Source organism: Halyomorpha halys, unplaced genomic scaffold (assembly GCF_000696795.3).
Source record: "Halyomorpha halys isolate HHAL.00 unplaced genomic scaffold, Hhal_1.1 Scaffold7.1, whole genome shotgun sequence".
Taxonomy (NCBI): domain Eukaryota; kingdom Metazoa; phylum Arthropoda; class Insecta; order Hemiptera; family Pentatomidae; genus Halyomorpha; species Halyomorpha halys.
The window spans coordinates 2,000,042-2,016,317 of record NW_027110368.1 but is presented as its reverse complement, the minus strand read 5'-3'; the positions used below and the strand labels follow the sequence as shown (position 1 = coordinate 2,016,317).

The following is a 16,276-nucleotide window of genomic DNA, read 5'->3' as shown; positions in this document are numbered from 1 at the left end:
GTTGAGAATCTCTTAACAGGTCTGCTAAATGGAGAATGAAGTCGCTCAACAGAATAGCTGAGCTCCGCACCATTTTCTCTATCGTTTTAATAGGCTAGTTCCGCATAGTTCGTGTTTGATTTTTGTTGTTTTTGTTTTGGATGTTTTTAAACTTTAATAAAGTAATGGATAAAAATGATGCTAAAGGTATGGGGAAAAAACCAAGTAGAGGAAACAAGGAACAAGTGAGGTGGAGGAAAGTTGATGTGATGAAATTATTGGAGATTTTATTATCTCATTAATATTACAAGGATACAAGACAATTTGCACAGAAAATCTGCTAGGAGCTTCTCTGCAATTGACATATAACATGGACTTAAAATGAGGCAGCTCACAATCCTATACTTATAACATTTAACATGTTAAAACTTAACATTTAACACAACATGAATACCCTGATAATTACACTTCATTTTTTAAAAATACTTTACAGCATATCATATGAAAATTTTTGCTCTTATAAGAACTTATAAAATTACTAATCAATAATTCTCTACAAATGTCAAACAAGTTTTGACTATAAGGCAATGAATCCTACTTAAATCAAGAAAACCTGAGGTGAAATTATACAATTATAATGATAATTATAGTGATAATTAAAAAATAAAAACCTACCTGTATGATTCTGTCTCTGAGAGAATGCTTCTTAATTTTTTGGAAATTTGGATTTCCAACTATACTCTTGTTATAGTAAGAGGATAACTAAGATTTATAAAGATTTTGACATTTATCTAAATGTATCCCCGGCCCGTATGTCAAAATCGAAACTGGAAAATGTCATGTACTGTTTAAAATCTTAATGCGGCTGTTAAACTGGTGGTTATCATTCCTGGAGTCGCCAGAATGCTGACTACCTGAGTTGTATTTTTCAGATTGCCAAAATTGAGTAGCTTTTGCAAGCTATTTAATTTGATAACTGAACTAAAGAACCTTTATAGTTTCAACTAGAGCAGAACATTTTATCTTCACTTTCATATTCATATCAATAAACTAAAATTAATAGCTCAAGTATTTCTAGTTAATGGAAAAAAAAAACACCAGCATTTACCTGAATAGAGATCAACTTCAATTTGATTCCAGTTACTCCAGTACGCTTTGTACTTTGATTGAACCTGCTGATTTAGTTCTAAGCGTTTTAATTTGCCCAGCTTTCATTTCACAGAAAGAAAAATTTGTATACAAATATATATCATCCTTTGATGACGTGAAAAAGCCATTCTTAAATTTACTCAGTTTATAAGAGCCAGCTTCTATTTTTTATGAATCTTCTTAAAATAAGGAAAATATTCACCAGACAGTCTTGTTGGCTCACATTTGTATTTATTTCAAAATTAATTTTTTTATATGATTCCTTGATTGATTTATTTGAGGAATTTTCAGTTGTTTTGTAATTTTTTTTTTTTTTGTACTGTGGGTTCCTTAATTTCTATCTTAAAATATTAATAATAGATTTTATTTTTTGTTAAGTTCCATTTTAAATAGTATTATTTTACTATATTTGTTTATATAAAACTAATTAATGCCAATTTTTTTTTAGTTATATTTTAGTCAGAATTTGTTTTCCTTTCGTTTTCTACACTTGGATTTTTATATTTTTAATTATTTATTAAACTAACCCCTTTTGTACGTCTAGGCTGTAACAGAGATAAATATAAATTATAAACTATTGGTAACAAAATTTATTATCCAATCCATAAATACACTTGTGATGAATAAAAATTTTAGTACTACAAAAACTAAGTTTAAAAAAAGTAACAAAATATAAATAACAGCTGAACACTATATATATAATAATAATAATATAAAATTACAAAATAAACTATTAAATGTTCAGAAAAATCTTAATCATTAATTATTGGACGGAAGTATTAAAGCTTAATGTTCATATCAGATCAATATTAAAAATATTTTTAAACATATAAGTTTGTACTATTTCTATATATAAAAATATAATATGAAAAGACAAATTATAAAATGAACCAAAAGAAAAAATTACAAAATAGTATCTGACTTTTGTCTTTACTGAAGGTCAAAGATATACTATAATAGACTATATGCACAAAATAATACAACACTTGTATATAAACAGTTCAATTAACTGGTGTAAAGTTTTACCATAAATTAAGAGATTTTTTTCCATAGATTGTTAAATATACAAGACGCCACAATAACATATAAAAGCAGCTAGTAATATAAATGTCACAGATGGTCAACTAGTAAATTGACCTTTCTTATAAAAATATGTTAATGCCAATTTTTTTTAAGTCTGACAAACTTATATAGATTAACTTGTATTTTTTCTTCTCTGCGCCAAACATGCATGGCCATCATTAAAATGAACTTTAAGCCATCCTTTATTATAATTAAAGAATATTTTAAACATCTGTTGGCGTCGGTATAGTATAGACAGTACTGTGCGGAGTAGTAGGTCTTGAACCAGCGAGAGAAGGAGCAGTAGAAGCTGCTAGAGATGCCATTGTACTCAACTGTAAAAAAAAAAAAAAAAAATTAAACTAAATAAGGAATACATCCAAATAATTTAAGATCTCGAATTATGCAACCTAAAGATACCCTAAATCAAAATTCAAAGATTTTTTTTTGTGAGTCAAGTGAGATATTCATAGAGAAGAAAATCTATTAGCTATTAAATTAAGTTAAAAAAATGAAGTTGCATTATAATAAATAATATTGCTATAAATTTGAAATCAATTAATGTTGGTAAATCACCAAGCGCTACTACCACCTATTGCTAACTTGTAGACCTGTCTTTTTTTTCAGGAATGTAGTGCCAGCTATTTCCATTTGCATTCAAACCGATGAATTGTACAGTATTAACTCAGCAATTGTTGACAAACAAGATATGAAGGGATCAGAATGCTATTATTATATTATATATGCTCCAAAACTGATATTTAATAACTTAGCAACATTAAAGCTTGATTTTTAAATAAATTAAGATTCTCATTATAACTTGGATCAGTGGATTAGAAAACCATTAAAAAGGTACCATTGCTTTAATAATATACAATGAAATATACATAATGAAAATATAGTAAAAAAAATGAAGTAAATTCTCTAATCAAAACTTTGATAATTCAATAAGATATTGATAGTGGTAAGCTCATTAAAAACTTTCACAGACTATTTACTTTAGTTTATGTTTTCCCATCCATTCAAGCACTACTATCAATTATAGTTCAACAAGAATGATGTAAATTGTACATATGAAACTAACATAAAATTTGCCAATATTTGAAAATCTTCAAATTAATTCTTAGAAGCAGCTACATTGCTTTAAGAACATCTTATCAACAAACATAAATTCATGTTTTGTAATTTAAAATCTTCATTGAATATACTTTCCAAAACCTTTATTAATAAAGTCCTAATTTTGTTTAAAAACCAGTTTCTGAGCCCTCCTCCATCTCCATCCATTCTATTTTTCTGATACATAATGTACTTTTTAATTATGGTTTATTACCCATGTCAGGTTTCAGGGTGTTCTGCCTTTGACAAATATATAAATTAGTCAATTTAACATATAAAACATAATTAAATTGGGAAAACACTATGCACCATTAATTAACTTTCATCCCATTGTGTTAAATTACCTATTTTTATCCACAATTTCACTTATAAATTTTGTCTATTTGAAACATCTATTACACTCTTATGTGGACAAATCCAAAAAGACGGTTTTCACAAAAATGTGTACTTTATATTAATAAAGGTTTTGGAAAGTATTTTCAATGAAGTCTTTAGATTATTAAATTGAAACTGCCAATAATTAGAATAAAATATGAAAAATTCACATTGTATCTAATCCTACAAGATAATAATTGCCATTTCTTTCTTTTAGATTAAGATACTTCAAAAGAGAGGATTTATGCTAAAGTGAATCAGGAATCCATGTTTACTTTGAAAAAAATTCATGAACCTGTAACCTTAGTTAGAGGACAAATTAAGAAGTCCTTCATATCTCTGCTGCTTCATTAATACACTACATTGAATATAATATTATATCATTGAAAACCTCTACCACATTTGGGCCGACCAAGATGATAGAAGCATTTTTACATCTAATATAGATTAAGTAAATATTTCTGTAACCATTTTTTTGGTCTAGCAATACTCGCAAGTCTCTCAGCTGCAAATAAAAATTATATTCTTTATATAACAGGTATATGCTTAGTACTGACATAAGGTTCAGAAGCTTGGGCTACCACCCAAAGAAGAAAATCTTTTGACTTTTGAGCAGAGAATCTATTGGAGTATCTTTGGACCTATAAAAGACAAAACCGAGAACTTTATGAACTTCGTTCTAAAACTCATCTGTTTGAAGACCACTCATCGAATCGGAAGGCTATGATGAGAGGCCATGTCACTTGGATGGATTACTTCAGGATTCCTAAGATACTCATGACAGTACTGTACAGGAGAGGAAGAGTGGGAAGACTTAGGACAAAAGTGGCTGGAAGGAGTTTCTGTGGACTCAAGAGATGTCCTAAAAACCCGGAACTGGCCTACTGTATCACAGGACCAGGCCAACTGGCAGAGATGTTTTTAGTTGTACTTCCAGTTATTATTTTTGTTCTATAGTTTGTATGTTAAAAAAAAAAGTACAGCATTATTGGGCATAGAGGGCCATGTTTTAATAAGAGTCCACCAAATATTAATACCAGCTAGAAACTGATCTTTCAAATTTCATACCTAGGATTAATAAATAAAAGCATATTACAATGAATCACATTTCTGAAGTATTATTCAATTGAATAAATGTTTTCTTTCACACTACCACATAATATGACAAATAGAGCATGCAAATGTTGACAACAATTACACACACAAAAAAAATTTAACAATACAATTAACGCACAGAAACTAATAATATTAAAACATGAAAATACACATACTTTACAGTACAATTAATTATTTCTGGGTAATTAAAGGCAAGGAATAAAAACCATGGAGACATTGGTTCAATTATGTAGGTGGAAGCCATTCATATCTTGAAAACCAAAATTAATGTTGAGAGTGAATACAATAAAACCAAATGCTACACGGAGGGAAATGCTCTAGTAATTTTTCATTTTATTTATCAATAAAACAATTTATTTACCAATAAAACAATTAATGATCAAATAACAAATGTTTAAGGGCCATTTTATTCATATAAAAGAACAATAACTAAAAAAAGAAGACATAAATTAATTGTTATAATATAACTGGAAGATTCCAAAAACTAAGCCTTAAATCTCAAAAATACAGGTAAACAATTACTCAAAGTTTTCTGCAATTCGGACATCACCAGGACAGAAAAAAGATCACATAAATGCATGCAAACATCAACTAGAAATTAGCTTATCACTACAAGAGATCCAAACACATTCTAATCTGAGTGATTTTCATTGTATTCAACTTTTACTCAATTAGTTAAGTATAACAACCTGATTTTTCTCCACTCATATTCTATGAAGAAAAAAGTTTGTCATAATAAAATATAAATGAAAACATTAAAAGAGCATTTAAGCTACTAAAATGTCATTATTGGGCCCACTCTCAGTTTTTATAGAAAACACATAGGTATATTTTTTCTTCTCTAACCTATGATAATGATAGTGAAATTTATTTTTTTTATTTATTATTTTATTTTTACTAGAACATTATAATTTTTTCTTGAAATTTTTGCTAACATCGAAGTGTGTTTATGTTCTTTCAAACTTGTTCCCCTCATTTTGATATAATTATCATTAAATAAAAAATAATCATCGATAAAAATTAAAAAAAGAAAAACACTTTTGATCATGGCCACTTGCATCAGCTAAGTGCGCATAGAAGGTGAATGCATTTAAAAAACTGTATTCTAATTTTAACTAAAATAAAGTTCTATATAGAAAATTTCCCATAATCTTTTAATTACCCTTATAAGCACATCAATATGTGTTTGGATGTCTTGGAGTGATATATTGTATCTAGTTGAAATGAGATATCCTGAATTTTGTGTACATATCAGGTTTTTTTTTTTCTTAATGATTTCGGAATTTTCGAAACCAGTCAATTTAGAGGCCTAAGGCTTAGTGTTTGAAATCTTACATATATAACCTAATAGTTATTTATTTATTTTTTGTACTGAATTGACACTAGACTGAACTGTTTGTTTCAAATGCTACTCAAGCCCAGTCAACCCTATCATAGTTATTTGATATTATTTAGTAGTAAACCAGGCAGTTAGAGCATAATGTTCAACACACTATCGTCTAAACATACCACATGGTTGAGAAGCAATTGCTTCAACTAGTGCTTACAATATAGGCCCTTTGTAGAGATGTATATTTATTTTTTGTTCACTTATTTAACTGAATGTCGTATAAATGCAGAAGGTGGATGTTAGAAGCAACAAATATAGTTTTAATTACTATTTTGTAACCAATAGATTTCCAAACCACTGTACAAAGCTCTACTTGTGTTATTTAGGCTTGAATACTAAGCAGTACACCAATACCATCCTTCACTGCCAAAATAATATTGACTCACTGCCTTCATTTGACATTTAAAACAATGTAAAAAAGTTAATTACTTCAGGAAGTCCACTATAAAAGGTTATTTTGTTAGTATCCAAAGTTTATTGAATAATATACATTTATATACAATACCACTGAAACAAGAAAAACATGAACGTACCAAATAAATGACAAATTACAATGAAAACGTAACTTGTCAACAGACAACAACAAAGATACAACACAAAAAAATTAAGAGAAAAACAATTCTTAACCAGAATAAAAAAAAGACTCGATATTTTAAAAGTGGGTTCACCATAATAACACGTAAATCAAAGCCAATTGATAAAGCATTTATTAAAGTTACAATTTTTTTTTTTTTTTTTGAGATTGTTTAGAATAAAAAAGTTTGTGCAAAATTTAGATTTATTCATTCTGCTGAATGTGCAACAGAAAGACACAGTACACAGCCTAACATAAGTATCTACTTACTCTTGTCTCAGTAGTTTAAAGCTTATGGTTGAAGAAACTTTAACTCAGTAGCTTTGATTATCTGAGGAAAAAAATGAATGTCACACTTTCCCCAAAAAGAATAATATATATCTAATTATTTGTGGAAATTTGTTTTCATAAAGTAATTTTAATAAGATGATTTTGATTTAATAAGGTGAGCATAACAATTTTTAACAAAAACATTAAATTAGAATAATAATAAATCAATATAACTGATCAAGAAACATAAGATGAACTAGCACAATTATAACTTTATTTATTCCTGTATTATAACTTTGTTTATTCCTGATCTCAAAATAATAAATGAGGTAACCAGTAAAGGTGCCTCTACATGTTTGCCAAACAAAGGTAAATTTGACATGCGCAAGTGTGTGGAAGAGTTCTTTGGATTGGCTGTTGACCTGAATTTTAGGCTGACCCTTCGGGTGTCGGTTTTTGGGCACAAATCATAGAGTGCTTGTGCTGCATCCACACGATTGATTTCAGTTTGCATTGCTTTAGAATTGCCAACAGATAAATATTTGTGCTTACCATGTGTAAATTAGTTAAAGAATTTATAATTTCTCCAACCTTTGGATTGGATATGGAGAAGGAGATGTCCTTAGAATATAAATTAATATTTTGGACAACATGATTTTAGAATGCATAAATTAAGTAAGATTTATTGAACTGTGTTTTAACCAATAACCATACTTCCTCTCATTTGAGGTAGCTCTGGAAAACAATTATAATTGGATCATTCCAGATATTATAAAACTAATAATTGAACAATAATGAATTAACTCAACACCAAATGGACAAACTGATTTACAATAATGTTAACCATATAAGTTAGTACTACATATTTTATATCATTGCTCTACTTGAAACTGATTAAAAAAGCTATGAAAAGGTTAGTAAATGCTATAATGAAGGCAGAGAGTCAGGATGGACTCTCACCTACTGTACTGGTTGTGTGGAGACTGTGCTGTGAGGAGTAGTCGGCCGTGACCCAGCAAGAGACTGTGCCACGGATGCATTCAGAGACTGCATTGTACCCATCTGAAAGTTTAGTCCACACACATAAAGGTATACTGTGTCCAAAAATGAACACAAGAAAGATATTTTATTTGGTTAAGTTCTTTATTATTTTTCTTGGCTAACTCAAAAATCCCAATGATAATAAAATCATGAAAATTCAAGTTTAATAACTTACCCTGAGATGCGCCAGATCTTCAAGCTTGGTCAAATCAGTCAGCTCTAGGTATAATGAATAGACGAGAACCCATCCGTAGGCATTTAGCACACAGAATATGGCCCAAAGAAGAACCATAATAATATTATAAGAAAAAATTAAATCATTAACAGTCGTGAAAAATATCCAAGCCAGCACTCGTAATACAGTGAACAGGGCAAAAGAATACAGCCATGGTACCATCTTTTTTTCATGTTCCTGTAAAAAACAAGAGAGCAAAATAATTTAATTCATATAAAAAATAAATCTGTACCGCTACAACTACCTTACCGTTAGATTACTATATAAAACAACATTTTGGTAAAAAAAAATTTCCTCTAGAGTTCTGGATTGAGGAACACACAGGAAGAGAACAGATTTATCAATCTGAGAGACAGACAGTATCAGCATAAGGATAATAAAGAGACTGATATAATTCTTATTTTTAAGAAATATTTAATGTAAAAACTATTTTGTCTAATTAGTTCTTAGGTGTTTTCATCCACCAAGGGAGTATATTTTAAATACTTTTAATAGTGGAATAAACTTAAAATATAAACTAAATGATAAAATAAATTTAAAATGAATATTTTGCTATATCTATTCATTCCATTGTCCACACTACTTCTGACTCTTACATTCAAAATGAAAATTCTACATCATCCTGGTCAGATAATAAGTCTTAGAAAATTTCTATACTATCCAATGTTAATTAAATTTTATTAACCTAAGTGCTAAATGTTATTAAATATTATCCTTCAAACTGTTCTTAACATATGCGAAACATGGACTCTAACTCTAAGAGAAAAACCGGGCCTTAAGGTTTTTGAAAAAAATAAAAAAATATTGCATAAAATATATGGACAAAAAAAGGGTTAGTTGACTAGAGAATTTAGAAGGATACACAATGTCAAATTTAGGGAACTGCACCCACTAAATATAATTTAGATTACAGCATTGCAGTGAATAAGAAAAGTAAGATTGAAGGGCTTGGTAACAAATGGATCTTTAAATTGTCAATAAACACTGGAGTGATGCATAAAATCTAAGGGATAGACTGAAGTGTAGGTGGGAGGATTGAATGAAGACTGATCTGGTAGACTAGGGTTTGGACGTATGTAGACAGCGATTTGTGGTATCAGCATCAAACCTTTGGGTACGCTAAACTTTTTATTATTAATGTACTACGATATAAGCACATAAAAAAGAAAATATGTTTTATAGAGATAAAGGAATCCAATAGTCTCTGAAGATATTAAAAGTTCTTTAATATAATCTGAAGACAGTGGCCATTTGCAGCAGTTCCTTACAGAAGGGTTATCAGAAATCAAAGGGTAAGTAGATCTGATAAGACAATATTACAGAAATAATTGATTTTAATAATATTGATCAAAACAATAGGTGTCATCATACTATTTTACTATGATAGGGAACATGATTAATTTTTTAAACATAAAACTAAAATTTAGCATTAAATCATTATACCTACCTTAAATTAATAAAACATTTAAGTGAATTATTTACCTTCCTCAATGCTAGTATGAGCATAATACTGGTAACAAATATAGCCATAGCTGCAAGTACTGAGAAAAGGGCAAAAAGAACTAGTGTGTTTCTCACTAAAACAAAGGATATAAACATCAAGTAAGATCCAATAAATGTCAAATGTGACCAAGAAGAATTAAGTAAATTACCATGTTTGTTGCCAACGTATACAAATTGATAACTAATAAAATAATATCCATAATGAACTGATCCTGGAGCAGCCATTACATAAGAATATAGATCAAATACACCAGTCAATATTGTAAAAATACTCAGTCCCTGAAAAAAAATAAAGATAAGATAACTTATTAATCTTTACAGAAATTAGCATTAAAAAGTCATATCATAATATCACAAATAAACTAATTGTAACAAGAATAATCATTGCAGTTTTTAACTTGGGGACCTTCTTGAATAAAGGAAGTGGTGGTGTTTGTACTTTGTGACATGGTTTACAGCACATCAATAAGGACCCTGCTCTCAAGCTTATGAATGACTATTTTAGGTATTTCAAAAAGATCCTATAATGATGTTGATACAGTCCAGAATATGGTGAAATGGGGATGCCTCAGTGATCCAGCATTTAATACATTCGCTATATTCTTTTTATCTATTCAAACATTTAAGGTATCAATTTGCAAACATCTTAGCAATAGAGCTTATTTATATAGTGAGTAAATTATAAATTATTAATATCTTTATTATTAGAAGCGATGATAAGGAGGAAGGGGAGAGGTTTGATCTAACTTTCAGGAGTGAACTTGGGAAAACTTCCATTTTTCTCAAAGCCTGGGAGAAAAAAGGCCTTGGTTCACCCACTGAACAAAGTTTCTTTTCCTTCTTCATATTCTAACTTCTGGTCTATCTCTATCTAATTTATCTGAGCCACTAGAAAAATTAATCCACTCCCAATTTAATAATTTCTTTTAGCAAAAAGCTCTCTTTAATCATCTCTAATCTTGTTTTTTCAATTCCAATATTCCACCCAATCTGGTTTATTTAAAATTCCTCAAGACCTCCAATCCTCCATAGAGAAACAGTATAACACAGCAAAAACACTCGAGTCATCTTCGATCAGTACCTCTCCTGGAATTTTCACATTTCCCAGATCACACAAAAATCTATAGTCGTACTTCAAGTATTCCGGAGATTTTGGGATTTCATTCCTCAAATTACCTATCAGAACTTTATATCCTCCATTGTTTTGCCCCACTTTGACTACAGTTACTTGGTCAATGTAGGGCAATCTGCTGGGATCGAGATGAAATTGAAGAGACTAATGAATTGCTTCATAAGATTTATCTTCTTATTGGGAATTTATCTTCTTGCTTGAGAGCGAGTTTCCTGAATAAAATTATTTTTTTATTTTATTACAATATAATATATTTTGCTATTATATAAAATATTATAATAAACTATCAACCAGCAGGGTGCATTAGAACTTGCTTATAAAAATATAAACACGAACCAAGTGAATTGGTTTTAATATCTGAGTTTTCTTATAACCCAGCAGAGAGAGAGCCTCTCTAGATTTTTTATAGTTAATACAGAGTATACAATTGAAGGAGTTATATCATGAAATCTAAATAATAACTAGTAAATAACTGTATTTGTTATATTGAACATGTCAAATCTATTTAAGTATTTATTTGTTTTATAAGTCAGGTAATTTTTTCTTCTTTTGCAGTAGGTAGGAAATATGCTTTAATTCATGAATCTTTTCCAAACATGCAAGTGGCCAAATGTTAGTCAAAAGAAAATTCTTCAGAGTTCTGAAGGTGACACATTACTCCTATAGCTAACTGGTTTAAGTATCAGTTTCTCCAACTCAACTTCATCTCCTTCAATATCATTGCCAACACTGCTAGTTGACAAGATATTCTAAACAATGCTACAATCATTTGGGATTTCACTTGTAGCGTCGTCAAAGTCAAGGACCATTTTCTACACCCATTTACAGTAAATCCTGTTTGATGGGATGAGTGGCTTGTAAAACTACTTTGTAAGGAAGCACTGCTTTAGAACATGAAAACAATTTGTTACTATTGATTAAGTGGGGATAAATAAACCAAAAGCTTCAAGAGAAACAGAAAGGCAAGTACAAAATACAGGAGTATAGACATACTTGAAGAGAAGGCATTCAAAATGATATAATAAATGTTTCAATCCTTATGACTTTCCTAATATAATCGTAATACAACCTCAAAATATAGAAATTCCTGACACTTAAACTTTGACAGATAATGAGTGAGCTCAAAAACTGTTATCCAGTAAAGCCTATGAATCAAGACAAGAAAGGTAGTTTAAATTATCCCTGCTTTCAACCAAGCTTCCTCAAGAGATAATTAAGCACAAAATTCTAATTATCAGTTAAGCTGGAGCCTTATCAAGTAAAGGCCCATGTCAACAGAAGTGGGATAAATAACCTTCCATAAAGCCTAAAATATCATAATATTTATGTGTATAGTCAGTAGCAATTAAAGAAAGACCACTGATAAAAAAAACACTATAAGTCGGTTATAGTAAGTAATAGTGAAATATTTGGATGATAAACCTTCATATTTTATATCAACGGGGTGTTTATTGTTGCCCGTAGATTCAATATAAGGAGAGGATAGTTGGGTTGCAGTCAGTAATGAGACACAAGTAAGTAAAACTTTCTTTGTGCCGATGTTTCAGACCTTCAACAGGGCAACCTGTCTGGAGTCATTCAACAGAAGCTCCATAAATTGGCAGTGGCACAAATAATTAAGTTTTATTTGTTAATGTATCATTACTGACTCCAACCCCAACCATCTCCTCATCCATTATATGTAATTGACAATTCAAAATTAATGGAAGTTTTTTAGTACAGAACCAATCCTTACTTGTAATCACTAAATTGATAAAAAATTTACATATGTGGAACACTTTAATAGGGTAAATATAACTTAAATAAATATTCTACTAAGAGAACTATGTGATAAAACTTACTAATGAATAAATCCCAGTGATCATGGAAGCTCGTTGTATATCAATGATGAATGCATCTTGAACCAGTGGTCTTTTATACCAAGGAATTTTGAGAGATCTCATGGATCTCGTAGACTTTAAGTTTGAAGTTGATCTTGTGACATAAGAGTAAACACTGGGTGTTCCAACACTACTAGATTTTTTAGCGCACATTTTTCTAAAACAAAATAAAAACTGTAATAAGAATCACTAGGAAATGTACATCAGATCAGCATTGACAGATAACCAGGCAAAAATACCTTTTTTATGTTAAAAAGGGTTTCTAGTTCAAGCACATGTACGTAATAAATATATAATATTATCTATTCGAGAAATAACAAGAAATGTATTTAAACCATAAAACTGAAACCATCAACAAAACAAGGCGTGTCCATACATAAACAATTCCCTACTATCGATTCATGATTCATAATCATCGACTTCAAAAATCGAGAATTTTAAGAGATATAAAATCATTGAACCGTATTATTTAATGAGTTCTGAAATTATTATAAAGTTCAGATCTGTTCATAGCAAGTATAGTTGAAATACTTTATTGTGTTGAAGATATAGAAATTGATAAAGTTTTGGAGAGATACGACCGTAAAAGACGAACCGAGGGCAGATGAATAGTAACAGGTGATGAAAAATGGGTTACCTATATAAATATCGTCCGCAAAAGACTGTGGCTTGATAATGATCAACCATCCCTACCAGATCCGAAAACAAACTTCCATGGCAAAAAGATTTTATTGTGTGAATGGTGGGATTGTCAAGGAATAATTCACTACGAGTTGTTGAAGTCAAATTAAACTATTACTACGGATAGATAGCAGTTGCAAAGATTGCAAGAGAAACTCCATGAAAAGCGTCCTGCATTCGTCAATCGCAAAACGTTATTCTTTTTTAGAACACTGAGCGACCACGTACAGCAAGGCTACTCAAGAAAAAATTCTTGAGCTCGCGTGGTCTGTTTTATCACGTCCACGTTACTCCCTAGATCTTATCCTGACAGGCTATAACCTTTTCTGTTCCTTACAAAACGTTTTGAATGGGAAAACGAAGAGCAAGTTAGGCAGGCTGTCAAAAACTCCTTCCAATTTAGACTAACCACATTTTACTAGGAAGGTATTGATAAATTGCCAGGAAGATGGGAGAAGGTTATAGATAATAATGGTGAATACATAATAAATTAATATATATTGTTTATTAAATGAGAGCAAAATAAATGTCTGATAAATAAACGGAAGTTACTTGTGACTTGACCTATTATTTATTATGGGTCAATGCTTCGCCCCACTTTGCAGATATTCATCAGAGCTTTCAAAATAAAGAAAAACGAAAGAATCATTAATAACAGATGGTCAATCAACGATCTTCCAATTAAAATAAATGTTTAAAGTTTTTTTTTTTGTTATTTCAATGTAAATTCAATTTTATTTATTCAATATAATAAAATTAAAAAAATCAAGAAAGATGTCCCTTACAAAATAAATTACTACTGTTAATTTCAAAACTTTCTAATTGTTCTTTGATTTAATAATAATAATGTCTTAAGTTTAGAGCTACCCGCAAGGCTCAAATGTCTGACAACTTTTAGAAGTTTCGGCTATTAACGGGATCAAGGCGTTCGAAAATAAGTTTATCACAATTTTGTAAGTATTTCTTTATAGTAAATAAGAATGAGTACAATAGATAATTTCGATAGTTGAAATTTTTGAAATAACTAAATATTCAGCTGGGGTATTAAAACTTGGAAGCGCAAATTTCAATTGGAGTGGGACCCACTTAACTGTTCCTGCTTTTTAATGAATGTTCTTCATGCCGCTATGAATTAAGTTAACATTTTAAAAATAAATTTCCAAATTAGAGATGAAAAATTGGTAAAACAAAGAAAATTACATTTTTAAGGAGGACAACGACCTTGAACAATCGACGTACAAAGAAAAGACATAATAAATCCATTACAACATACTTTAAATGAATGGTAACTCCTAAGTCACTGAATATTGATCCTATGGAGCAACTGTAAAACTCATTGAAGGATCAGTTCTAAAACTCAGTGTTTCTGATATCTATAGTTTAAAAAGTTTTATAACTGAGGAGTGGTACGAACTTTCTTCGTCAATGACGTAACAAATAGTGGATTTAATGCCACAGTGCCTAGAGAGGCCAATCATAAAATTAAATAAAAAAAATCGAAAATTAAATTTAGCTGTCGGCTCTGATACGTGTGTGTATGCTAATATTTTCTTCATTTAAATCCAACGATTGTAAATTCTACATCCCAATATTTACAAGCAAATAAAGAATTTATATAAAGGGTTAGATATTGAGATAAAAATTGTGCAGTTAATTAACAATTCCCTGCTCAGAGGTTCGAATGTAAAAGTCAATTACATCATGTTCGCCTAACGAAGTAGATAAAAGAGAAAGCAATAATAACGGTCATAAAAATTTGGAAACATGGAAGAATGTACCGAACAAACTTCTTTTAAGTAAATTGAAAGTTCTCTTTTATCGATTCCTCCCAAGTTCTAGCTACATTGACTTTAACTTTTCAGGGTAATTATCACGAACGTACCCAAGATCAAAACTAGGGGGGCAAGCCATAGTTAATCAGGGCCCTGTTTCATAATAAAGAACAAACTAATACTATTAGGATTGTCCATTTAACTTACTACAATAACACTGACTTGTACAATGGAAATTGAAGTAGTAACTTAGTAAACTTAAATAGTTACTTGTACTTTAGTACTTTTTAACTCCTCTAATATCACTAATAGCCATCCCTATTATGACAAAAAATAAGTATTACTGCAATTACCACATTGATTCTATATTTGTACTTTGAACTAATACTATTAACTTTCATTATGAAACAGGGCCCAGGTTGTGACATTTCAGTACGGAAAAGGCGGATGAAACCAAAAGTTAAAATGATTAATTTAATAATAATTTTTTTCAAGTAAATTTAATAACTTATAAAGCACTGCGACAATTCTATATAATTTTTTTAATCTTTTTTTCACTTCTAGGGGGGTGGTAACTGCTCTCTTCTGCCTCCCCCCTCCCGCTGGGTATGCCAATGGTAATGATATTTGTAATACCTTTTTTAAATAATAATATTTCTATCACACTTTTTAATTAATCTTTTGCTACAAGTTCCAATCATCTTTACTCATACTGATGTTTGTTACGTTTTCAGAAATTATTGGCCTTCCCAGAAGGATTCATTAACAAAGGTTTATTAACTTATATTTGGCCCGTTATACAAACGATTTTAACTTAGATTGAATTATTTTCAAGTCTGTGTTTAAAAAAGATTGTTCCGATTTTGAGGGCTTAATACACAACTCCAAAATTTGAAAATACAGTATTAACCACATTTGTAAATTAATATAATTCATATTACAAGAAAATAATTCATAAGATGTATTGGATTTAATCGAATATATTTTTGCACATAAAATCT

The 16,276-nt window shown here is 29.8% G+C and overlaps 1 protein-coding gene across 2 annotated transcripts; it reads right to left on the bottom strand.

The window, feature by feature from the left end:
* Window positions 1–2,291: 2,291 nt before the first annotated feature.
* Window positions 2,292–13,229, bottom strand: pasi2 (Protein). Of its 2 annotated transcripts, XM_014415104.3 has the most exons (7): window positions 13,062–13,229; window positions 12,784–12,979; window positions 9,960–10,089; window positions 9,790–9,884; window positions 8,248–8,484; window positions 7,992–8,093; window positions 2,292–2,525 (listed from the first exon to the last, which is right to left on the bottom strand). In XM_014415104.3, exons 2-6 carry the CDS (start codon window positions 12,973–12,975, stop codon window positions 7,992–7,994), a joined length of 756 nt encoding a protein of 251 aa, XP_014270590.1. In that variant the 5' UTR covers window positions 12,976–12,979; window positions 13,062–13,229; the 3' UTR covers window positions 2,292–2,525. The 2 variants fall into 2 exon arrangements, with proteins under 2 accessions (XP_014270590.1, XP_014270583.1); XM_014415097.3 differs by lacking the exon at window positions 7,992–8,093 and having other exon boundaries at window positions 13,062–13,228.
* Window positions 13,230–16,276: the final 3,047 nt, after the last annotated feature.

Coding starts and splice junctions, on each gene's coding strand:
- pasi2 (XM_014415097.3), bottom strand. CDS start 12,975: ATGTGCGCTAAAAAATCTAGTAGTGTTGGAACACCCAGTGTTTACTCT. Junction 8,485..9,789: donor TCATACTAGCATTGAGGAAG/GTAAATAATTCA, acceptor TGTTTTTTACAG/GAACATGAAAAAAAGATGGT. Junction 2,526..8,247: donor AAGATCTGGCGCATCTCAGG/GTAAGTTATTAA, acceptor TTTTTTTTACAG/TTGAGTACAATGGCATCTCT.